Source organism: Geotrypetes seraphini, chromosome 3 (assembly GCF_902459505.1).
Source record: "Geotrypetes seraphini chromosome 3, aGeoSer1.1, whole genome shotgun sequence".
NCBI classification, from domain to species: Eukaryota; Metazoa; Chordata; class Amphibia; order Gymnophiona; family Dermophiidae; genus Geotrypetes; species Geotrypetes seraphini.
This window is the reverse complement of record NC_047086.1, coordinates 386542768-386567567: the sequence shown is the minus strand read 5'-3', so window position 1 is coordinate 386567567 and position 24800 is coordinate 386542768. Positions and strand designations below refer to the sequence as shown.

The 24800-nt window shown below is 43.2% G+C and overlaps 1 protein-coding gene across 6 annotated transcripts in view; it reads left to right on the top strand.

Moving 5' to 3' along the window:
* The window catches only part of PPM1B (protein phosphatase, Mg2+/Mn2+ dependent 1B), a 99006-nt gene that overhangs the window by 60818 nt on the left and 13388 nt on the right, over nt 1–24800 (top strand). For all 6 annotated transcript variants that reach the window (XM_033937440.1, XM_033937434.1, XM_033937437.1 and 3 more), the window contains one exon: nt 6052–6109. In XM_033937440.1, the coding sequence (XP_033793331.1) occupies nt 6052–6109 (58 nt within the window). The remainder of the gene's footprint in view (nt 1–6051; nt 6110–24800) is intronic.

Below are 24800 nucleotides of genomic sequence, written 5' to 3'. Positions count from 1 at the left end.
TTTGAAGCAGGATCAACCAAGTTTTTTTCTTGTAACATGTCTTCCACTGTACCGGAAGGCATCTATTTACTTCAACTAGTTTTCCCTACACCTGTTTTCATGAACATTCTCCACAAAACTTTACTCCATCTCCTTTTGATTCTAAAAGGCCCAGAGGTTTGGGAGTGGCTGTAGGGGAGGAGGAGGTGGCCACCCAAACTGACAGCCACTACATCCTTTTTAGGATAGGTTGTTTTTTTGTTGTTGGTGTTTTGTTTTTGTTTTTTTTCTCCAGCTTATTTCAGCCATAGTCTCTGAACTGATAGTTTCTTCTGTATAGTCTATACAGGTCTCTTACATTTCTTTCATTTTTGTTTTAACACACAGATAATTTCTGGGCTCGAGCACACTTCATCTCCACATCTCCTTATATGCTAAGCTGCTCAAGTTGCCTTTCCTCTGACATGTCCCTCCCATATAGAAACAAGAAATTAAAAACCATGTTGCGGGCAGTGTCTCAAAAGCTGCTGCTGTCAGCGACTTCTGACAAGAGATTTTAAAGGTGGACTTTGAGGAGTGGGGGTGTGAACCAGGTGAAGGAGAAAAGATAAAGTGCGCACAATGCTGGATCTATTTGTGCAGTAGAAGGAAGAACAGATATGTGCGAATGGGAAAAGGGAGAGAAGAAGAAATGGGGGGAGATAAATGTTGGACGTAGGGCAGGAGGGAGAGATGAGATGCTGGACAAAAGGGGAGAGGAGAAGTGAACCAAATAAGGGAAAAAAGGATGGAGGCCCTAGTGGGGTTAGGGGCATGTACAGTAGAATCCAGATTATCTGATACTCAGGCAACCAGCACAACAGGTACAAAAATGTCCTCCCTCCCTGACCTGACAACCCCCCTTCAGCCCCTGAAGCAGCAGCGGAAGTGGTCCTGACCTGAAAACCCCCCTGATCCCCCCCAGCCCCGAAGCAACGGAAGTGGTCCTGACCTGCCAATCCCCTTCTCTCCCTCTCTCACTTATCTGAAGCAGCAGCAGTAGAGGGTAAACAAAACTATTTTTAGAGTAACTCAAGCAACCAAAAACTACAGTTATCCGGCATCTACAAATACCCATGGGTGCCGGAAAAAAGAGTTTACTGTATTGAAAACTACTAAGTAGTAAATTTAAAACAAATCTGAGAAAATATTTCTTCACTCAATGAGTAACTGGACTCTGTCAATCTCAGCTTTTGAAACCACTTCCTACCAGGAATCTGCTGCCCCCTTCAGTTCGTTCCAAAGCATACAAGTGCTCTAAAGTAAAAGAGAGGAGAAGGAAGGAAACGGGGAAGTCTCCAAAACCAAGGTTCTGATCTGCTCAAATAACGTTATAACAGTCAATAACGAAACTGTAATACATACATGGACAAACATTACCATTAAACAGTAAAACACATCAAATAAAAGCAACATCTTGAATATTAGTGGAGTTCAATTATCTCTTGAGATAATATTTGCAAACTGAACCTGAACCTATAGGCCGACTGGCAGAGAAATCTTAGCTATGGAGAGGGCTATGAAGCATAAGGCAGAAACAGGCCATCAGAAATTATCGGCCAGGGGGGGTTCAGCATACCATTCCTGTCTACTAGAAAATATATCAAGGTAAGAACCTAATCTCTTTCCAGTGTAATAGGAATGGTATGGTGAACCATAGGTATGTATCTAAGCAGTCCCTGAAGTCCTGGGTGGGAAAGAGCAGCCTGCTATCAGTATCAAGGATCAAAAAGCAGACTCCTCTTGCGCTGCCACATCCACCCTATAGGTATCGTCCTTAATTTTGCCCAACGGGTAGCTACTCCTCTGGTCGAATGTGCTTTCAATGACACCAGCAGTTGTTTGCCGCAGGCAATATAGGTGGAGGAGATCACTGTCTGAATCCATAGGGAAATGGTGGCCTTGAAGGCTGGTCTACCTCAGGTTGACTCTTTGGTTAGGACAAAAAGATGGTCTGATAAACTTAATTCCATCGGGTTCACAGCAGAGACTCCATCCTGATCCTTCCCCGCGAGCTTGGTCCCTGTCCCCGCAAACCATCTGATCCATCCACACAAGCCTCGAATAGTTTTATACTGAACTTTAAATTAAAGTATAAAAAGAAACAATATTCGGTATAATTGTCAATTTATAAATCAGCGTCTTCTCCCCACTCCCTCTTCCCCATTTCCCTTCAGCATCCTCAGCCCACTCTCTCTCCACTTCCCTTCAGCGCAAGCACATAAAAACAAGCAAGCAATTTTATATCATTTTCATTCTATTCATTCATAGAAATTAAAGTCTAAATAATGCCAGTCACATAACAAAACATGATTTTACAAAAACAATTTCCTGCACAGTCAAACCTGCAAGGATTACTAGATAATAATAATAATAACAGTTTATATACCGCAGGACCATGAAGTTCTATGCGGTTTACAATGATTAGAAATGTTACAGATTGAGTGAATAAACAAAGGTACAGATTGAATGAACAAACAAAGTACAGATTTAGCAACAGGTGGTTCTTGCGTTCGGTTGTTAAGGACTAAGATTGAATAGGTTGGTTTCCTAAGTATTTCAGGAATAGATGTGTTTTCAGGCGTTTCCTGAATTCTCCATAGGTAGTAGGCACAAGCAATTGTTCAAGGTCTTTACCCCATAATGCTGCTTGATGTGCGAGAAGATGTTGATGATGACTTTTAAATTTACAACCTCTAACCAGTGGAGAAACGAAGTTCAGGTGTGAGCTTCGCTTGTGTCTGTTGGTTGAGAAAGAGAAAAGGTCTGTTATGTATTTAGGGGCTAAGCCATAGAGTACCTTGAATCAAAAACTACCAAACTTGAATTTCACACGTGCCTCCATCGGTAGCCAGTGTAAGAGTCGATAGGAAGGTGTCACATGATCAAACTTCTTCAATCCACAAAGTAGTCTAATCGCTGTATTTTGAACCAGTTGCAATCGCCGCATATATTTCTGGGGGAGTGCCAAGTAGGCGATGTTGCAATAATCGAGTTGACTCGGAATAAGGGATTGTACTAGAATTCGAAATGATGAGGCATCGAAGTAAGCTCTGATGGACTGAAGTTTCCAGAGGGTATGAAAGATGTCTTTTAGCAGCTCCCCTCCCTCCCCCTTACCTTAATGGCCAAGTCAAAATGATCTACCAACAATAAAATTTAAAAAAACACAAAGCACACTGTATGCAGAGAAAATGTTAATTATCATTTATATTCCGCGGGTTTTCAAAGAGGTCAAGGCAGATGACTTCATGCAATGTCACCTCAGTAACAACAATACAAAAATAGACAAATATACCCCCCTTCCTTTTTACTAAACCGCGATAGTGGTTTTTAGTGCAGGGAGCTGCACTGAATGCCTGCGCTGCTCTTGATGCTCAAAGGCTCCCTGCGCTAAAAACCGCTACTGTGATTTAGTAAAGGGGCCATAGTGCAAAATATAGACAGCAGATATAAATTCTCAAAACGGACACATTTTGATCACTAAATTGAAAATATAATAATTTTTCCTTACTTTGCTGTCTGGTGATTTCATGAGTCTCTGGTTGTGTTTCCTTCTGACTGTGCATCCTTTCTTTAATTTCTTTCTGCACTCAGGCCTAAATCTACAGGCAGGAAGGCACCAAGAGTTCTCTGTTGAAACTGGAGGCTGTGTTATTGTTTTCTGGGCATTAGCCCACCTGCAAGCTCTATCCGAGTGGACAGTATGCAGACCAGCTATCTCAGCCAGCAGACTCTAGACCTGGGGGAGTGGTCTCTGGCTCATAGGGCCTTTGTCAACATTGAGCATCGATGGGGACATCCAACATTCAATTTGATGGTATTGGCAGTCCACAAAAGTCTCTTGATTCTTCAGCCAAAGAATTGAGCCCAAACTAACCGGCATAGATCTTCTAGTATAAAAGTGCTCAGAGAAAGGGCTGTTGTATATTCCCCCCCCCCCCCAAGCCTGTGGTGGGCTGGGTCATTTAAAGAGTAGCGAACCATCCAGGGTCGGTAATCCTGGGTGCTTCAGGTTAGCTACCTCATCTGTGGTACATGGATCTGGCAAGTCTGTAGAGGGACAAGTGTCTCAAATAGCCACTGCTTCGCAGGGTGCTGGTGCCCTAGAGGATCTGAAATGCTTTGGACTGCTGGCATGGCTCTTGAGTGTGCGGCCTTAGCACAGAAGAGCTACTTGGAGGCGGTTATTACTACCCTCCTCAGATCTAAGACACCAACGACTGTCGCAGCCTATGCTTTTCATCACTGGTGTGCTAAGGAGAGTGTGGAGCCCAGTGAGGGCTCCAGTGTCAGTAGTCCTAGAGTTTCTCCAAGATTGTCTCAAGAGGGCTTTGACCATTGGCTCTCTCAGAGTATAAGTGGCAAGACTTTTGTGTTTTAGGGCTCAAGTAGAAAAGGTTTCCTTGGCTCCTAATCCAGATGTTGCCAGATTCTTCAAAGGAAACTTGGCATCTTAACTTCGTATTGTAAGCCCTCAGTAAATCTCTGAGCCTTTGTGAAAGGCGTCTGATGGATCTTACTGTTGAGACAGTTTTTCTTGTAGCTATCGCTTCAGTCAGAAGGATTTCAGCTCTACAATTTTGTCATGCAGAGAGCCTTTCCTCAGGCTTATGGAGGCAGAGGCTCCCTCCACACGGTTCCTTCCTTCTGTCAAAGTGGTCTCAGCCTTTCACGTCAATCAGGAAGTATGACTACCCAAAAAAAAAAAAGTTTTGGCATTCCTGGATGTTAGTTTTTCTCCATTACCTAGAAGTTACAAATAATTTTCATCTCTTTAAGATCATCCTTTTGTCCTAATTGAGTCCTAACTTCCTGGGAACGACAGTCTCTAAGGCTCCTAGTTCTAGGTGAGTTTGCACAGCTATTGATTAGCGGATATTGGGTGTGGTAAACAGCCATTGATTGCTTTGAGAGCGCACTGAGGAATGTGGCTTCATGGATGGAGCCCTGGGAAGTGTCACCTGAGGAAATTTTTATAGGTTGGCTACATAGTCCACTCTCTATACTTTAATGAAATTTTGCAGAGTGGAGGTGGCAGCATGAAAGGACACTGCTTTTGAGTCCTCTGTGCTTACAGCAGGATTATCTGTCCTGTTCTAGACTCAGGAGACTGCTTTGTTACGCCCCACTGATTCAAGTCTCATATGCCTTTCGCACTAGAAGGAAAGATTAGGTTCTTACCTCGATAATCTTCTTTCTAGTAGAAAGACATATGAGTCTTGAAGGCCTGCCTTATCAGATTTCAGTTCGCCTGTTTGCTGTCTCAGACATGTATGTATTTTGAGATATTGGTGCCTTGTTGTCAGACAGTTCTGAAGAGTACTGATTGATCTCTGTTCCATTGAGAAAAGCAAGAGGCTTGACAGCTACATAAGTCTAGTGCTGATAGCTCTCAGGTAGGTGGCTTGTTCATTTCCACCTTGTTCAAAGTTATCATTATATTGGCATTGATTTGCTACCTTTGCCTTGTTGCAGATCAGAACAGAATTGGCTTGTCGGGGAGTACCCTGTTTCCCACTTCCTTATCTCTCCTCTTATAGGAATTGTCAACTGCTTTGATACAAACTTAATGAGATAGGGCACAGCTCAGAGATCCAGGAGGCAGAGTTGAGAGAAAAAGGTAGATGATACCTTCTATAAATTCGTGAGTTATGGAGAATAACCCACTGATTTCTACTAGAGCAAAGATTATCGAGGTAAGAGGTTCAACTTGGTAGTCTGTATCTGACAAAGTGAATTGTTGTCAACAACTTAAGCCTCTTTGTCAGTATACAACAGGGATCTCAAAGTCCCTCCTTGAGGGCTACAATCCAGTCGGGTTTTCAGGATTTCCCCAATGAATATGCATTGAAAGCAGTACATGCACATAGATCTCATGCATAGCCATTGGGGAAATCCTGAAAACCCGACTGGATTGCGGCCCTCAAGGAGGGACTTTGAGACCCCTGGTATACAGTGTATGAAGTTCTTAATTTAGCTTGTTTACATTGAAAATTAAATGTTTGCTAAAAAGTGGCGGTTGTTTTGTAGGCGCAATGTTATTGAAGCAGTTTATAGTAAACTGAATCCACACAGAGAGAATGATGGGGTAAGTATGTTTGCTTTCTATATACTTTATTAAATTGAAATATTTTGCCTAATATACGTTTCACTGAAACACCTCAGTATTTCACCTTCATTTTTAAAAAATTAATGTACTCCTATCCTGAAATGTTGTCTTAGTGACAAAAATCATTGACATACTATCTCAACAGTTAATCATTGCACTGAAAACTCTGAAAATGGAAACAAAAATTTTAAGAAAAGACAATGAGCAAAATGCAGATAGAAGTTTTCTATGTATAAAAATTTTTACCACTGTCTGAGATTAACTTTATTAGGTATTCCAGACTTCATGAGCACTTATCTCTGGTATCTTGTTAAATTGTTTTCATACCCTGTATATATTCTCTGCCTGTGGTCCCTGATGTTGCATAAGCAGCTTCAGGGAGACCCCAAGATAATGGCAAAGAGAATTATTAACTCCAAAATCTTTGGTAAAAATCTGAAAAAAATCAAAATGCATGCAGTACCTCCATAAGATCAAATGCATAACAGCTGATCATGCAACTTAATTTTTTAAAAATTATTAATTATCATTGGTATCAACACAATAATCGAGCACAACAAAGAAACATGAAAAATACTTAACTTTACGTTTATTTGCATTCAGTCTGTCTCGGGAAATAGATGGCAGTTGTAAGGCTTAATTACCATATTTTCACGCATATAACGTGCGCGCTATACAAGATTTTACAAACACGGAATAACCATGCACGTTATATCCGTGAGCGCGTTATACATTTTTTTTTACCATTGCCACTCTGTTGCTAGAGAAGGGAAGAGGCAGCCACGTCAGCCAACCAGGCAAGCAGCCTTGCGCGCAGCTCTGCTACTAGGGAAGCAGCTGGAGACAACGAGTCCTGCTTCCCACACGAACATCATCTGCCCCGCAGGCTGGACATAAGCAGCAGCCTTCGGAACCGGAAGCCGCTGAGAGTCCCGGCATGGCGGCCATGACAAGAGATTTAGCAGCTACGGCAAGGCAACAGTGGCAGAAGCGGCTAGTTCCAGCCTCCCGCTCTCCTCCCTCCCTTCCCCCATGGCAGTGCTGGGCGGCACATTCGGGCTTCATCCGCCTCCACCGCCGCTCCTCTGACTCCCTTCGCCTCAGCCCCCGCAGCAGGCAGGACATGGAGGAACAGGCCTGTCAAGCTGCGCTGGAGGAACTAAAATAAGGTGCAGGGGAGAGGAGCGCGGTATACGCGTGGGCGCGTTATAAGAAAATTTTTTTACATAAATGCTTTGTTCCCGCACGCTATACCCATTTGCGCGTTTTACACGTGTGCGCGTTATATGCATGAAAATACGGTATTCTTCTTTGCTTTAGTTTTTCCTTGATCTGCTGTCATGTTTCTATAATTAATACAATCCTACAACGGTTAAATTTTATGCAGAGTACTCAGGATATACTAATGAATTAGTTTGGTATGCATTAAACATTAATGTTAAACTTAAATTGGGTTAAATGCAGCCCACTGTTGAATTTTATGTAGCCAACAAGACCATGGGAAATTAGAAAACATCAGTAGCAAAAGTTTGTGATTTTTAATTACTGTATTTGGCAAATATATTCAGAATAGCCACTCTAGCAGTTTGTTTCCCTTGTCTTTTGTTAAACTTTTAGTTATTTGTCATAGATGGTCTGTGGAGCTCTGTGCATTTCTGGTTTCAACATTGCATAATGTTTCAGCCTATTAGGGATAGTTCTGGCATTCATATGGCACTCTTGTGTATAAAAGTTGCCCACCCCTGCTCTAGGTGATTGTAGGTCCTTTCAAAATAAAACTTCCCTTCAGAAGGGGTGTTAAAGTTACCTGTAAGTGTTGTAGTATTAAAATTGGATTAAAGCAATGGTTGTAAAACAGATTTTTAAATGTCATTCAGACATTGGATTCCATACGTTAGCTGCTAGTTCCCTCTAGCTGCGAATCTACAGAACAGTATCACTTTAAATGTATGAGCTCCTCCCCTTCTGTAGTGAAGAGATCCCTTAAAAAAAATTTGAAGACATATGGCAAAAATACCTGAAAATAACAAAAAAGAAACAGAGTAGAACACATCTTCCAAGTTCGCTTGTAGAAGGAAAAACTGAAGAGGGAGCTGTTCACTGCAGAAGGGGAGGAATTCATAGTTTTAAAGTGATACCCTTCTGTAGATTCGTGGCTAGTGGGAAGTAACAACTAGCATATGGAATCCCATGTCTTCTAAAAGAAAGAAGATCAGCAAGGTAAGAATCTAATCCAGGGGTGGCCACACTTTTTGGGCTTGCAAGCTACTTTTAAAATGACCAAGTCAAAATGATCTACCAACAGTAAAATTAAAAAAAAAACACAAAGCACACTGTATGCAGAGAAAATGTCAATTATTTTCAAAGAGGTCAAGGCAGATGACTCTATGCACTGTCACCTCAGTAACAACCATACAAAAATAGACAAATATAACCCCCTCCCTTTTAACTAAATTGTGATAGCAGTTTTTAGCGCAGGGAGCTGCACTGAAATCCCCGCGCTGCTCTCAACACTCATAGTCTCCCTGTGCTAAAAACTGCTATTGTGGTTTAGTAAAAGGGGGCCATAGTGCAAAATATAGACAGCAGAGATAAAGGCTCAAAATGGACACATTTTGATCACTAAATTGAAAATAAAATCATTTTTCCTACCTTTGTTGTCTGGTGATTTCATGAGTCTCTGGTTGCACTTTCTTCTTCTTACTGTGCATCCAATCTTTCTTCCCTTCTTTCAGCCTGTATGCTTCCTCTCCTCCAGACCTCATTCCCTCCCCCAACTTTTTCTTCCTCTCTCCCTACCCTTTCTTTCTCCCTGCCTCCCTTTCTTTCTTTTTCCCTTCTTTCCTTCTGTCTCCCTGCCTGCCCCCTTTCTTTCTCCCTGCCCTTCTCCAAGCCACTGCCGCCGCCATCGGGGAACAAGCCCCAAAGCCACTGCCGCCCCAAGCTCTCTCTGCATTGGGCCGACCAGCATTCTTCTCCCCGACGTCAATTCTGCCATCTGAATGGAAGTTCCGGGCCAGCCAGGCTACAATTGGCTGGCCCAGAACTTCCTCTCAGACGGCAGAATTTACTTCGGGGAGAGGAAGGCTGATCGGCCCGGTAGATTGTGGAGGCAACGCAAATTTATCATGGAGCCCGGGATGGGCTCCGCGATCAACTCACTTTGTCTTCGCGATCTTCCGGTCGATCGCAATCGATATATTGGGCACCCCTGATCTAATCTATCATTAAGTTACTGGTAATCTGTTTCTGAAGAAAAAAATAAAAGTTGTAGCTTCTTAAAGCTTCTTCAACAGTTAGGGATCTAAAAAGTATGCCACTTATCTTTTACCTTTCCCTAGTGATTTATGTAACTGTTTGTAGCCATGTCTATGATTAATAAATGCTAAGTTTTGGAGAAAATAGGTCTAAGTCCAAAAATGGAAGGTATTGCAATATAGTACATCCCAATTGACCTTTAGGGCAGTCTTATCTATAGGTATGTAGTGCTGAAGTATAGTACAAGGAAAAGATTCTAGAACTTTTAAATTGGTACTTTTTCTTAAATGTCAAGGTTTTGTTCATGATGCCGTAATACAGCACTGTAGCCTAACTACTTACTGTAATGATGCATTGTGTGATTTATTTAATTTGCACAGGATTGGAGCCCTGGCTGAAAGGGCACAAATGTCTCTGTAGATACTCGTATTTCAGAGACATGACCTATAAATTTTAAGTTAGCTGCTTCTATGAACTGTGCTTTATTATTTAATTAATAATCTCTCTACAAAAAACACAGTTGGTACGCATAAACTATTTAATTCTCGCACATTCAACAATATAACATAATTTTATACAGATAGCAAAAGTTTTCTAAAGGTAAATACAGTGGAACCTTGGTTTACGAGCATAATTCGTTCCAGAAGCATGCTCGTAAACCAAGTTACTCGTATATCAAAGCGAGTTTCCCCATAGGAATGAATGGAAACTTGCTTTGATTCGTTCTACCTCCTCCTCCCCCCCCCCCCTGAGGCTACTGGTGCTGCTCCATCACCCCCTCCCACCCGCTCTAACCGGCATCTCACCCCCGAACCAGCATCGCAATCCCCCCCGCTAACACACCTCCCACCCCCGTGAGAACCGCATCACACACCCGTGCTGGAAGCGGCATCCGCCCGCCCTCCCTCCCAAACATGCTCCTTACCCCATCTGCTGCTTGTGCGAGTGAAAGAAAGCTCCCGCCTCTTGCCTGGGCTGGGCCTTGCGCGTTTGCGCATGCTCAAGGCCTTCTGTCTCTCCTTTTCATACACACAGAACATAGAAACACCCTCGCCCAATATGGAATAATCACAAATTAAAAATAGAAATATGTAGACAAAAGTTAAACTAATGCAACACCACAGAAACAGTGACGCATGTCCCCTAATACTGTACAAAATATAGACAGTAGATGTAAATTTGAAAAAACTGATACATAATAATCACCACTTTAAAAATTAACAAATAGAAATAAAACAAATAACGAAAAATAAGAAAATACCATTTTATTGGACTAATCTCTTTTTCAATTAGGTTTCAGAGGCCAAATCTTTCTTCAAGACAGTACAATATACAGCTGTTATGGTATCCTGTCCTAACCTTAGTTCAAAAGAAATTGCCTTATTTCCATTTCCTATTTATAAAGTTTTATCAATATAGTTGCAATACTACTTGATTCTATGTAAAGCAACAAGAAAAATTTATTTCTACCTTTTGTAGTTTCTGCTTTAATCATCTTCTTTGCTCTTTTCTTTCTATACAGCATTTGTCCTCTCTCCCTTCCATGCAACATCTGCCCTTTATCTTTGCCCCTTCCACCCAGCCTCTGCTCTCTCTTCCACCCAGCCTCTGCTCTCTCTGCTCTTTCCATCCACTGTCCACCCTCTTGCCCTTTCCATCCAGTGTCCGCCCTCTCTCTCTTCCATATATCCCTTCAATAAACTGTATATCCTGTGCCCTTTCTCTCATTTGTACATGATTCATTTCAGCTTCATCTCCTCTCAATTTTTCTGTCTCCACTCCCACCCCTATGCTCTGACATCTCTCTCTTCTCCTTTCCTTCCTTTCTTCCCACTCCACCCCATGGTCTGGCATCTCTATCTCCTTCCCTTTCCTCCCCCATGCCCTGGCATCTCTCTCCTCTCCCTCTATGGTCTGGCATCTCCTCTCCTTCCTTTCCCTCTGATCTGGCTTACTTTCCCTAGCATCTCTCCACCCTCTTCCCCTATTATCTTGCATCTCCTCTCCTTCCTTTCTCTCCATCCCTCCTTCCTTCCTTTTGCCTGGTCTGGCATCTGTCTCCTCCCCCCCATGCCCTGACATCTCTCCCTCCATGGTGTAGTATCGCCTTTCCTTTCCCTCCCTCCCATGGTCTTGGCATCTCTCTTTCCTCTCCCTCTTTCCCTCTCTCCCCCCAGTTGGATGCAGCAGCAGCATATCTTTTTCCCCCTTCCCCCATATACTCTTCTCCTCCACTGCTCTCCCCTCAGTCCTGCTGCAGCTTTGCCTCTTCCATTTAAGTCCAGCAACACTCTCCTCTGTTCCCAATCCAGCAGCACCTCTCCCTATCACCTCCTTCCACCACTCAGCTCCAACAGCATCTCTCTCTCCCCTCCACTTCCATGTCCCCCACTGACTAGCTGCAGCACCTCCTTTCCACCCCCAGGACCAGCAGCACCTCTCCTCTCCAACTAGCAGGGCTCCTCTCCCTTCCCTCTGACTAGAAGCAGTATCTTACCCACTCGCCTCCCAGGTCTAGCAGCACCACTCCCTCCTCTCCCCTTTTCCTCACCTCCTATCAGCACCCCTCCCTCTTATCTCTCAGGTCCATCAGCACCACTCCCCCCTCCCGATAACAGGCTCTCTATTGTAACTTGCTTGACTGTTGCCGCCTATGAGGAAGAAGGAAGTTGCATCATTGGAGATCGGGCGGCATAGCAAAATCCCCGAGGCTGCAGAAGGGAATCGATTCGATAACACTACTGCAGCTGTCAGGCAAATTACAATAAGGAGAGAGTGGTGCTGCTGCTAGTTCAGGGCATAGAGAATAGAAAATGACAGCGGCAACAGGAAGGCGGGAAGCACTGCATTTCCCCAAAGCAATTTTCTACCTCCCCAGGCCCGTCTTCCTGATCAGGAATGGGAACCACCCATTGCATACACACACAAAATACAAATTGCAGGCTAGTGTTACGGGGAGGGTTTGAAAAATCGCCTGGTGTTTTTTTTTTTCTTATTTTCTTTTCTTTGTCCGGGGTCGAACACAGAACTTCAGGCTATGCCAATCAGGCCGGGGAAACCCCAAGCTGGTGAGAGGGTTTTAAAAAAATGTTTGAATAGCGGCGTCGGAAGCAGCAGGATTCGCGACCGCGATGACAGCCGGGTGCTCACCTAAATTAGCCAGGCGGAGCACCCTGCTAAAAAGCGCTAGGGAGAACACTGGCTCTGAATTTTTTAGAATCCACCAGAGTCTAATTTCATTGTTGAAGAGCCCATTTGCAGGTCAGTGTCTGAGACTTCTAGAAACCTCACTAAAGAGGGAGATAATCCCTTTTGATGATCGCTGGAAAACCGTTTAGCAATGGCGTTAAACTTTTTTGAGAATCTTGCCCTAAAAGAGCAAATAGACTAGAGCAGGGGTGTCCAATGTCGGTCCTCGAGGGCCGCAGTCCAGTCGGATTTTCAGGATTTCCCCAATGAATATACATGAGGTCTATTTGCATACACTGCTTTCATTGTATACTAATAGATCTCATGCATATTAATTGGGGAAATCCTGAAAACCCGACTGGATTGCGGCCCTCGAGGACCGACATTGGACACCCCTGGACTAGAGGATATACCATGAAATTGCACAGTAATACTTTTAAAACAAATAGGAAAAAAAAATGTAACTTATGATGTAAGCTCTGGAGCTCAGTGGTGGAGAATGTGCTAAAAGTAGTTAGTGTAGCTGGGCTTATTTTATATATTTAAAAAAATTCCACTCTTTCCATTGTTCATGGCAGAGTACAATCTAAATACATAATAAAACATGAGAGCTTTATTCAGACTTCACAACCAGGGTCATTAAATTCTTCTGGGCCAAGTTAAAGCTTTCAAGGGTTTGCTTTCTGGAGCAGATAGCTCTTGATGTTTTCTAAATCGCAGTAGCAAAAATGAGTGGAATTGTCCAATCAGAAAGGTGCACAAATAAAAGTGTCTTTCAACTCATCTGATTGATCTTTATTCATCCAAAGTTACTCGACCCGACATGTACATGTTTCGACCCTAAGGCCTGCGTCAGGAGTCTACAAGTCATATAAAAACATTAATGAAACATATGAACATACATGGAAATATGGTAATTATTAAAAACAAGCATAAAAAATAATTAAGCATCAAAATGTGAATACAGGAATAAACATAAATAAAAAACAGCAATTTACTTCCATAAAGAATTAAAATATAAATATAAAATCCATGGATACAAAAATACATATTGTTTAATAAATATAACTAATATCATACATATAAAAATACAGAAATAAAAATACATATTATGTTATTTTATACTAATATAATATTTTCTAAATTGCAGTAACTAGTCAATTTTGTTTAAATCTAAAGGTAACAAAATCCATAGTTTTGGACCATTAACTTGAAAGGATAGATGAAAGAAGGCTGAGAAGACCCAGTTTATCCTAGGACAAGCAGGCAGCCTATTCTTACATATGGGTGACATCACCAGAGCCCGGATGCAGACAGCCTCGCAAGCAGGCTTGCTTGTAGAAGCTAGAAGTTTCGAGTCAGCCACACCGCGCATGCGCGAGTGCCTTCCCACCCAGTGCAGGGCGCGTCTCCTCAGTTTTCCGCGGAGCCGAGAAGTCCGTCTTTGACTCTCTGCGTTTAACTTTGTTACTTCGTGCCTTCTCTCACCGCGGTTTGTGTTTATTTTCTTCACGAATCGCTGTGTTCTTTTATTTCTTTTATTTTCTAGTTTTAAAAAATTTTTTTTTTTAATTTCTTCCGTTTGACTGCCGGGGCAGGCTGCTCAGCCGCAGCCCATGGGCTTTGATTTTGAGGCAGCTATATTTCCTTCAATGTCCCGGCCAGCAACGGGCTTCAAGAAGTGTAGCCAGTGCCAGCATGCGATTTCCCTCACGGACCCACACTGCTGGTGCCTCAAGTGCCTTGTGCCGGACCATCAACCGAAGTCGTGCGAGCGCTGTCCTACTCTTTAACCTCAAGCCCTTAAACGTCGTCGGATTTTAGTGGATAAGCTTTTTGGGATGGATTCTTCAACAACTCCCTCGACTTCAAAAGCGGCCTTGGTTCCACCTTCGACCGAGGGTCCTCCTGCCTTCACGACTCCGACCTTGAGCCTAATCAGACCTTCCTCGTTTGCAACAGCTCTTTCCTCCGTAACACCTGCTGTATCTTCCCCTGCATCCTCAGGTCAGATAGCTCAGCAGAAAGTTCCAGCAGTGGTAATCAAGGTGGCTAAGACTTCCAAGTCAAAGCACATATCCACTGCCACTTTAGAACCTCCAGCCAAAGCAGGTGGTCCGGTTTCAGACTTCACCTCAGAATTCCTCAGTGGACCCTGGCATTTCAGTGGACGCAGGCTTGCGACCCACTTTCTCGACACATTGCAGTCACTCCTTCCTCGAGACAGTCTCTCCGCTGGTGGATGCTCTCTTCCAATCTCTCCAGAGGCTTACTGTTTCAAATGTCCCCTCATCAGAAGGTCTTCACAATAGATTCCTCGAGCTACACTTGGGGCGCTCATCTCGATGGTCTCCGTACTCAAGGCCACTGGACCAGTACGGATCGTCAGTACCACATCAATCTGTTAGAACTCAGAGCGATCTTCAGTGCTCTCAAAGCTTTTCAACATCTTATTCACGACCAGGTAGTCCTCATTCGGACGGACAACCAAGTCGCCATGTACTGTGTCAATAAACAGGGAGGGACGGGATTTTCCTCCCTTTGTCAAGAAGCTCTGAAGGTTTGGAACTGGGCAATCCGTCACAACACCTTCCTCAAAGCTGTCTATATTCAAGGGGCGAACAATTGCTTGGCGGACAACTTGAGTCATCTTCTGCAACCTCACAAATGGACACTCCATTCCTCGCCCCTTCATCACATTTTTTCGCAGTGGGGAGCACCTCAGATATCTTTGCAGCTCCCCACAACCACAAACTGCCTCAGTTCTGCTCCAGGATATACTCTCCTCATCGCCTCAAGGCAGATGCTTTCTTACTGGAATGGATGAATCTCTTCCTGTATGCATTCCCTCCATTCCCTCTCATTCTCAAGACTCTCTTGTCAAGTTGAAGAACACTCATGCCACTATGATCCTGATTGCTCCTCGGTGGCCGAGACAACCTTGGTACTCCCTTCTACTACAACTCAGCAGCAGGGAGCCATATCTTCTACCAGTTTTTCCATCTCTGCTTACACTGAGTCAGGGATCTCTGCTTCATCCCAACCTGCAGTCTCCACACCTGACAGCTTGGTACCTCCCAACATAACTCCTCTTCAGTTTTCTCAACCTGTAAGAGACATTTTTAGAGGTTTCTAGGCAGCCTGCCACTGGGCAATGCTATCACCAAAAATGGACTAGATTTTCTACGTGGTGTTTTTCTCATGATAAGGAGCCTCAACATTCCTCCTTTATCTTCTGTTCTAGATTATCTTTTGCACTTATCCACCTCTGGCCTCAAGTCTACATCGATCCGAGTTCATCTCAGTGCAATTGCTGCTTTCCATCAGCTTATTGAAGGGAAACCCCTCTCTGCTCATTCGGTGGTTTCCAGATTCATGAAAGGACTTTTCAATGTCAAACCTCCTCTCAAACTGCCTCCAGTGGTTTGGGATCTCAATGTTGTTCTTGCTCAATTGATGAAGCCTCCATTTGAACCAATGTATACGGCTCATCTTAAGTATCTCACTTGGAAAGTGGTCTTTCTCATTGCCCTCACATCTGCTCGACGAGTAGGTGAGCTGCAAGCTTTAGTAGCTGACCCACCTTTCACTGTCTTCCATCATGACAAGGTGGTCCTCCGTACTCATCCTAAATTCTTACCTAAAGTGGTTTCAGAATTTCATCTCAACGAATCCATTGTTCTTCCAGTGTTTTTTCCAAAGCCCCTCATTCTCACTCTGGAGAATCAGCCCTTCATACTCTGTACTGTAAACGTGCTTTGGCCTTCTATTTGGAACGCACCAAACCACACACAACTGCTCCTCAACTTTTCGTCTCCTTCGATCCAAATAAGTTGGGACATCCAATCTCTAAGCGTACCATCTCCAACTGGATGGCTGCTTGTATCTCTTTCTGCTATGCCCAGGCTGGATTACAACTTTAGAGTCGAGTCACAGCCCATAAAATCAGAGCAATGGCAGCTTCAGTAGCTTTCCTCAGATCTACACCTATTGAGGAAATTTGCAAAGCTGTGACTTGGTCCTTGATTCATACTTTTACCTCTCACTATTGTCTGGATGTTTTCTCCAGATGGGATGGCCATTTTGGCCAGACAGTATTAGAAAATGTATTCTCCTAAGTTGCCAACACTCCCACCATCCCATCCTGGTTAGCTTGGAGATCACCCATATGTGAGAATAGGCTGCCTGCTTGTCCTGGGATAAAGCACAGTTACTTACCGTAACAGGTGTTATCCAGGGACAGCAGGCAACTATTCTCACAACCCACCCGCCTCCCCTGGTTGGCTTCTCTGTTAGCTATCTGAACTGAGGAGACGCGCCCTGCGCTGGGCGGGAAGGCACTCACGCATGCACAGTGCTGACTCGAAACTTCTAGTTTCTACAAGCAAATCTGCTTGCGAGGCTGTCCGCATCTGGGCTCCGTCGATGACATCACCCATATTAGAGAATAGCTGCCTGCTGTCCCTGGATAACACCTGTTACGGTAAGTAACTGTGCTTTTCGAAAACTGGAAACTTCAAGTAAATATTTATCCATTGATCAGAGATTTTGAATTGGTTCAAAATAGTTTCAATAAGTTCCTGGAGGTAAAGTCTATAAACTATACCCGGAAAAAGTCATTTCATGTCTCTAAGGGTCAATAGCATGGAATCTTTCTATTTGGGAACCTGCCAGGTACTCATGACCTTCTTGACCACTGATGAAACAGGATCCGGGGCTAGATGGACCTTTGGTCTAAACCAGTTTGGCAGTTATGTTCTTATTATTCAAGTGAACCCAAGTAGCCACATTACTTTAAGCAGATACAGAAACTGAATTAAATGAGCATCTCTGCAGATGCTTTCTGTAGAACAGATTGGAGGCACATCGATTAGATAATGTAGGGTTTATATTGCTATAGCTTTTACTGTATTCTGGAGACCTTACTAGCAATGATTTTAAGGAAATCCATGAATGTATGATGTAAACTTTGGGTGACAACTGTCCATCATACGCCACAGTGAAGAATTGATGTGCAAACTTTCAGCGTGGAGATTTCGAGACTGAAGATGCAGCAAGGCCCATGATCCTGAGGCAGACAACAATATTCAATATTAATGGCAGCACTTAGGTTCTCCAAAGCCAAGGAAATTTAAGATCCAAAAGTCAGCAGAAAAGGTCATGGCCACAGTGTTTTGGGATCCAGGAAGGTGTTTTAATGACCAACTATCTTCCAAGAGGCCAAACAGTTAATGCAGAACACTACTGTAACTTGCTGTGCCAATTAAAGAAGGCGTTGAAAGAAAAAAGGAGAAGGAAGCTGTGGAAAGGAGTTCGCTTTTTGCAAGGAAATGCACCTACTCACAAGGCTGGCAAAATGATGGATGTTTTTATGCAGCTGGGGTATCTGTGCACTCTACTTGCCAGATCTTAATATAAGAACATAAGAATAACCTTATGGGTCAGACCAATGGCCAATCAAGCCCAGTAGCCCATTTTCAATCCAGATTACTGGTACCTGGGCAAAACCCAAAGAGTAGCAGTATTCCATGCTACCGATCCAGGGCAAACAGTAGCTTCCCCCATGTTTTTCTCAATAACAAACTATGGACTCTTCCTCCAGGAAATTGTTCAAACCTTTCTTAATACCAGTTATGCCATCCGCTTTTACCACAATCTCTGGCAATGCGTTCCAGAGCTTAACTATTCTCTTGAATGAAAAAATATTTCCTCCTGTTAGTTTTAAAAGTATTTTGAGTGTTCTCTAGTCTTTGTAATTTTTTGATTGAGTGAAAAATCGATCCACTTGTACCTGTTCTACTCCCCTCAGGATTTTGTAGACTTCAATCATATCTCCCCTCAACATATCTTTTCCAAGCTGAAGAGCCCTAACCATTTTAGTCTTTCCTCAAATGAGAGGAGTTCCATCCCCTTTAACATTTTGGTCGCTTTTCTTTGAACCTTTTCTAATACTGCTTTATCTTTCTTGAGATAAGGAGAACAGAATTTTATGCAGTACTCCAAGTGAGGTCGCATCATGGCAATATAGAGGCATTATAACATTCTTGTTAACCATCCCTTTTTTAATAATTCCTAGCATCTTGTTTGTTTTTTTGGCCGCCGCTGTATTGGGCAGAAGGTTTCATCGTATTGTCTACAATGACACCCAGATCCTTTTCTTGGGTGCTAACCCACAAGATGGACCATGATAACTGTGATTTCAGTTATTCTTTCCAATGTGTATCACTTTGCATTTGTTCACATTAAATTTCATCTGCCAATTTGCTAAGGTCTTCCTGCAATTTTTCACAATTTGCATGCGTTTTAACAACTTTGAACAGCTTATTGTCATCTGCAAATTTAATCACCTCACTTGTAGTTCCAATTTCCAGAACATTTATAAATAAGTTAAATAGCATTGGTCTTGGTACAGATTCCTTCAGCACTCCACGGTTTATTCTCCTCCATTAAGAAAAATGACCATTTAACCCAACCCTCTGTTTTCTATCCAATAATCAATTCCTAATCCACAACTGAACTTATCTACCTATCCCATGACTCTCTTTAATTTTCTCAGGAGCTTCTCATGAGGAACTTTATCAAAAGCTTTCTGAAAATTTAGATAACATTACATTAAACAGCTCACCTTTACCCACATGCTTATTTACACCTTCAAAGAAGTCAAGCAAATTGGTGAGGCAAGATCTCCATAGGCTGAACCCATGCTGACTTTATCTCATTAAATCGTGTTTGTCTGGTTCCGGAGGAGGGGCCAAAATGGCGGCATCGACCAGACGCTGAGATCGTGCTCTCTCTGCTTTGGGAGAATTACTCGCAAGGAAAAATGCCCCATAAGAGGAAAGGGAGCATTAAGACGCCAGCTTCCTTGACGCCAATGCTCCTACCCCGTCAGCAGACGATTGAGCAATTGATACCTGGTATCTGCATCCAGCGGGGCGAAATTCCGGCAGTGGGAGAGAGTAGAGAAGGCTCCAGCCCACACGGAAACGAGATCTCACTCTCGCCCCCCTTCACCGAACCACCTCCCTGTCCGGCTGACTCTTCTGCTTTGGCAGTAGGAACAGAAAGTGCTGCCGAAGTTGCACACGGAGTTCTTAGAGGGGAAGCGCCTAGAGCAGATGAGCTTCTGCCGATGGCGACCAGCGTTGGGGAGTTTATTCCCTCCAGGGAGGTGACACTAACAGCGATTTGGGGACTGTTACAGAAAATGGACTCTGAGGCAACAAAGACTTCTACAAAGGTACAAATGTTGGCTAGTAAGATGGACGAATTAACCAAGGCACTGGAACAGTCAAATACTGAAGCTAAAAATATTTTCACGGAAGTAAAATCAGAAGTGAAATCCCTTGTGGACTTTAAAAATGCTGCAATTAAAGATTCAGCGACTTTACACCGTAAACTTGATAATATAGAAAACTTTAATAGAAGGCTGAATGTTAGGATTTTGAATTTCCCCAAAGTACCTGGGATATTAACCTATGATATGTTTAAGAAATATTTAGTAGAAATTTTAAAGTATTCCACGGACAATATTCCTCCTTTAAACAAAGTCTATTATTTACCTTCTTCACCAAAAAAACGGGAAGCAATGGGGGTTGGAGAACAGACTCCACAATTGGACTTAAATAATATTTCAGCCATATTAGAGGAATCTATTACAGATATGACTCGGAGAATGACACTTCTGGCTTCATTTATTTTCCAACAGGACATTGACTCTTTTATAAAACTTTACTTTCGTGTTTTTAGAGAATTGTTCTACGGTAAAAAGATATGGGTGTTCCTGGATGTAACTAAGGCTACCCAGGAAAAGAGGAAACTTTTCTTAGCAATGCGACAAGATACCAGGGCTTTGGATGCGTCCTTTTTGCTCGCATATCCCTGTAAATGCATTGTGAAATATGCTCAAGTTAAGTATGTCTTCTTTCAACCAGAGCAGTTAAGATCTTTTTTGGAACTGAAGAAAATCGCTGCTGGTGTTTAGGTGATTAATGGAATTTAGAATGCAGAGTGTTATGTTAGGCCTTTCATGGTACTTTTGATTCTTTGTTATGATTGATTAGCTTATTAATTACTTGCTTAACCCCTCCTTCATAGCTTTTTGTGGTCTAAGAAAGCATACCTGTATTTCTTTTTCTTTTATTATTGTAAAATGTGATTTTGAACATTTGAACAATTATTCCTGCTGTATTTTCCTAAGCAAGATGTATTTTCTTGTAAAGATATAAAACTAATAAATAATAAATACAAAAAAAAAAAAAATCGTGTTTCGCAATTTTATTTTTTATAATTGTTTCTACCATTTTGCCCCTCACTGAAGTCAGGCTTACCAGTCTGTAATTTCACAGATCTCTCCTGGACTGTTTCTTCATCTGACTAGTTTCTGTTTCCAAATCCTAAAAAGAGATTGAAAGAGTGACATTTTCAAGTAATTCAGAGATGATCGCAGCAGTGGAGCAGTATTTCAGAGGCTAGACAAAGAGTATTTTTTGGAAGGGTTATAGAAACTTCAGAAATGATGTGCCAAGTGTGTTGAACTTAGGGGTGAATATGTAGAATAACTTGTAAGTTTCATGGCTCAGCATCATTCCCTTCTTGGTTGGGCTGAGAACTTTTCAGCACTTCCTCATATACTGATACTTTCACTGTCCGTAGTGGGCTCACAATCTAAGTTTTGTACCTGGAGCAATGGAATGTTAAGTCACTTGCGCAGGGTCACAAGTAGCTTCCTCTAGTTTTCAGCCCATTGCACTATTAAGCAATTACTCCACTTCCAGTAGATTGTACAGCCTGTTACAGCAGGGTAAATCTAGCTCGTTTTGGGCCTGACTCCAAGTGGCATAGTTTATGGACTATAGCCCCATGGTTTTATCCCTTGGCCCAGGATTCTCAGAGGGGCAGATTCTCAAAACGAGTTTTTTTTCTACAAAGGTGGTGAGTAATGCCAAGAGCTCCTTGAATTGGTACATCCATTTTGTTTGGATGAGATTGTTCAGGGCTAAGCTGTAAAGTTATGACAATGTTCTTCTGGAGTTCATGCATTAGGGATGGGGGCTTCCCAGCCTTTGAAACTCCCCTTCTCTTGAGAAGCTGATCTTGGAGAACACCCGCTATCTTACAAATTGAGTTGAGTGGGGGAGAGGTGATGGTGGCTACTCCTAGAAAACCTATCTCACTTTGGCCTGCCTCCTTATCCCCAAGACTTAGTTTGGGAGGCTGAATGTGGAGGCCTTTGGGGTTTTAGACTGGGAGTTCTCTTCCTTCCACAGAAAAATAGGCCTCTGTTCATTGGACAATAAATTTTTCCAAAAGTTGTTCTTCCTTAGAACAAACTGGTGATAAACCCCTTCAGAATAAACACAAATATAATTTCCCATTGACTGTATTATGTAGGAATTTTGAGAAACACAATGGTATCTTTAATTGCAGTATTTTCCCCAGGGCCTTTTAGCCGGGCGCCTGGCCCAGCTAATTTAGATGACCGCCTGGCGAATCCTTCTGCTGCCACCGATGCTTCTTTCTGGGCTGACTCCGCCGAAAATTTTGTTCGCCTGCCTTTTTTTTTTTTTGCCAGCATGCTTTTACTTGCTTTGGCCTTCCTTGTTGCCGGGTCCTGCCTACTTTCTGTTTCCACGAAGGCAGGACCCGGCAGCGATGAAGGCTCGAAGCAAGTAAAAGCAGTAAGTTGTAAGCTTCCGTCTGGGGCTCTATTATGTGCGTGCCGGCTTCCCTTCTCTTCCCTCCCCCCCACGGGATGCAATTTCCGGTTTTGAAGAGAAAGGAAGCCGGCACGCACACGATAGAGCCCCGGAGGGAAGCTTACAACTTACTGCTTTTACTTGCTTCGGGCCTTTCTCGCTGCCGGGTCCTGCCTTTGCGGAAACAGAAAGTAGGCAGGACCCGGCAACGAGGAAGGCCCGAAGCAAGTAAAAACAGCAAGTTGTAAGCTTCCTTCTGTTGCTGACCTATGAAAGATAGGTCAGCGATGGAGGGAAGCTTACAACTTGCCTAGCGACTCTACCAACGGGTTTGTGAGCTGGGAGGGATGGGAAGAGAAATGCTGCTGCTGCACCGAATAGGGGAGGGGAGGGGGAAGAGAAATATTCTGCTGCTGCACCCAATTTTTTTTGGGGGGAGGGGGAAGAGAAAAGCTGGTGCACCCAATGGGGGAGGGGAAGAGAAAAGCTGGTGCTGCACCCAATTGGGGAGGGGAAGAGAAGTGCTGCTGCTGCTGTACCCTATTGGGGAGGGGGAGGGGAAGAAAAGTGCTGCACACCTCCAATTGGGGAGGGGGGAGGGGAAGAGAAGTGCTGCAGCAGCACCCAATTGGGGAGAGAGGGGGGGAGAAGGAAGACCAGGGAAGGGAGAGGAGAGACAAGAGACACCAAGACTATGGGAGGGAGGGAAAGGAAAGGAGCTACCAGACCATGGAGGGGGGGAGAGATGTCAGCTCATAGGGGGGAGGGGGAGGAGGGAGATGCCAGGGCATGGGGGGAGAGCAGGGAAGAAGATAGAGATGCCAGACCATGGGGTGGAGTGGGAAGGAAGGAAGGAAAGGAGAAGAGAGATACCAGATCATAGGGGAGGGGGGTGAAGCTGAAATGAATCATGTACAAAGGAGAAAAAGGGCACAGTATATACAGTTTATTGAAGGGACATAGAAAGAGGGAAGATGCCATATGGAACAGAGAAAGGGCAGACAGTGGATGCAAGGGGCAGAGAGAGGGTGGACAGTAGATGGAAGGGGTAGAGAGAGAGAGGGCAGAGGCTGGGTAGAAGAGACAAAGAGAGGACAGATGTTGCATGGAAGGGAGTGAGGAGCTGAATAGAAAGAAGAGAGCAAAGAGAAGATGATTAAAGCAGAAACTACAAAAGGTAGAAAAAAATTTTTTTTGTTGCTTTATGTAGAATCAAGTAGTATTGTAACTGTATTAATTAAAGTTTATGAATAGGAAATTGAAATAAGGCAGTTTTTATGGGACTAAACCCCTTTCCTCAGGTCAGGACAGGATAGCATAACAGCATGGGTACCCAAATGGTCGATCGCGATCAACCAGTAGATCGCAAAGGAAATGTAAGTCGATTGCGTTGCCTTTGCAATCTTTTTCTTCCTGCCTCCCCGAGCCATGTCAGGCGCATACAAGTGCCAAACTCACATGACTTCACCTCCAACGTCAATTCTGACGTCTGAGAGGTAGTTCTGGGCCAGCCAATCGCTGCCTGGCTGGCCTGGAACTTCCTCTCCGACGTTAGAATTGACGTCGGAGGTGAAGTCTTGTGAGTCCGGTGCTTATACGTGCCTGGCCTAGCTCAGGGAAGCAGCAGGGAGAAATCGGCGTGGTGGCTTAGGGGATAGGGAAAGAATCGGGGAAGTGAAGAAATCAGTGCGATGGCTTGGGGGGGCAGGGGAATAGAGAAAGAAAGACAGGCAGGGGGAGAAAGAGAGAGAAAGAAAGGCAGAAATAAAGAGGGGGCAGGGGGAGAGAGAAAAAGAGAGACAGAAAGAAAAGGGGAGAGGCAGAAAGAAAGACAGAATAAATAAATACTAGATTTACAGAAGAAGGAAGTGCAACTAGAGACTCATGAAATCACCAGACAAAAAGGTAGGAAAAATGATTTTATTTTCAATGTGTCCGTTTTGAGAATTTATATCTGTTGTCTATATTTTGCACTATGGCCCCCTTTTACTAAACCGCAATAGTGGTTTTTAGCGCAGGGAGCCTATGAGCATCGAGAGCAGCGCAGGGCATTCAGCGCATCTCCCTGCGCTAAAAACCACTATTGTGGTTTAGTAAAAAGGGAGGGGTATATTTGTCTATTTTTGTATAGTTGTTCCTGAGGTGACATTGCATAAAGTCATCTGCCTTGACCTCTTTGAAAACCCGCGGAATATAAATGATAATTAACATTTTCTCTGCGTACAGTTTACTTTGTGTTTTTTAAAATTTTATTGTTGGTAAATCATTTTGACTTGGTCATTTTAAAAGTAGCTCGCAAGCCAAAACCCAAAAAGTGTGGACACTACTGCTGTATACTGGATGAGCTATATTTATCTTTTTTTTTTTAATTGTTTACATTCATGCAGAAATAAATGGCTAGATTTCATTAACGCCTTTCCCTTTTTTAAACCTCTTTACCATTCGAAAGAGGGCAAATATCTAATTATTCCCTTCTAGCATTGAATGCTTCTTAAATTTAGTAAAAATATTCTGGCACAAGTGTC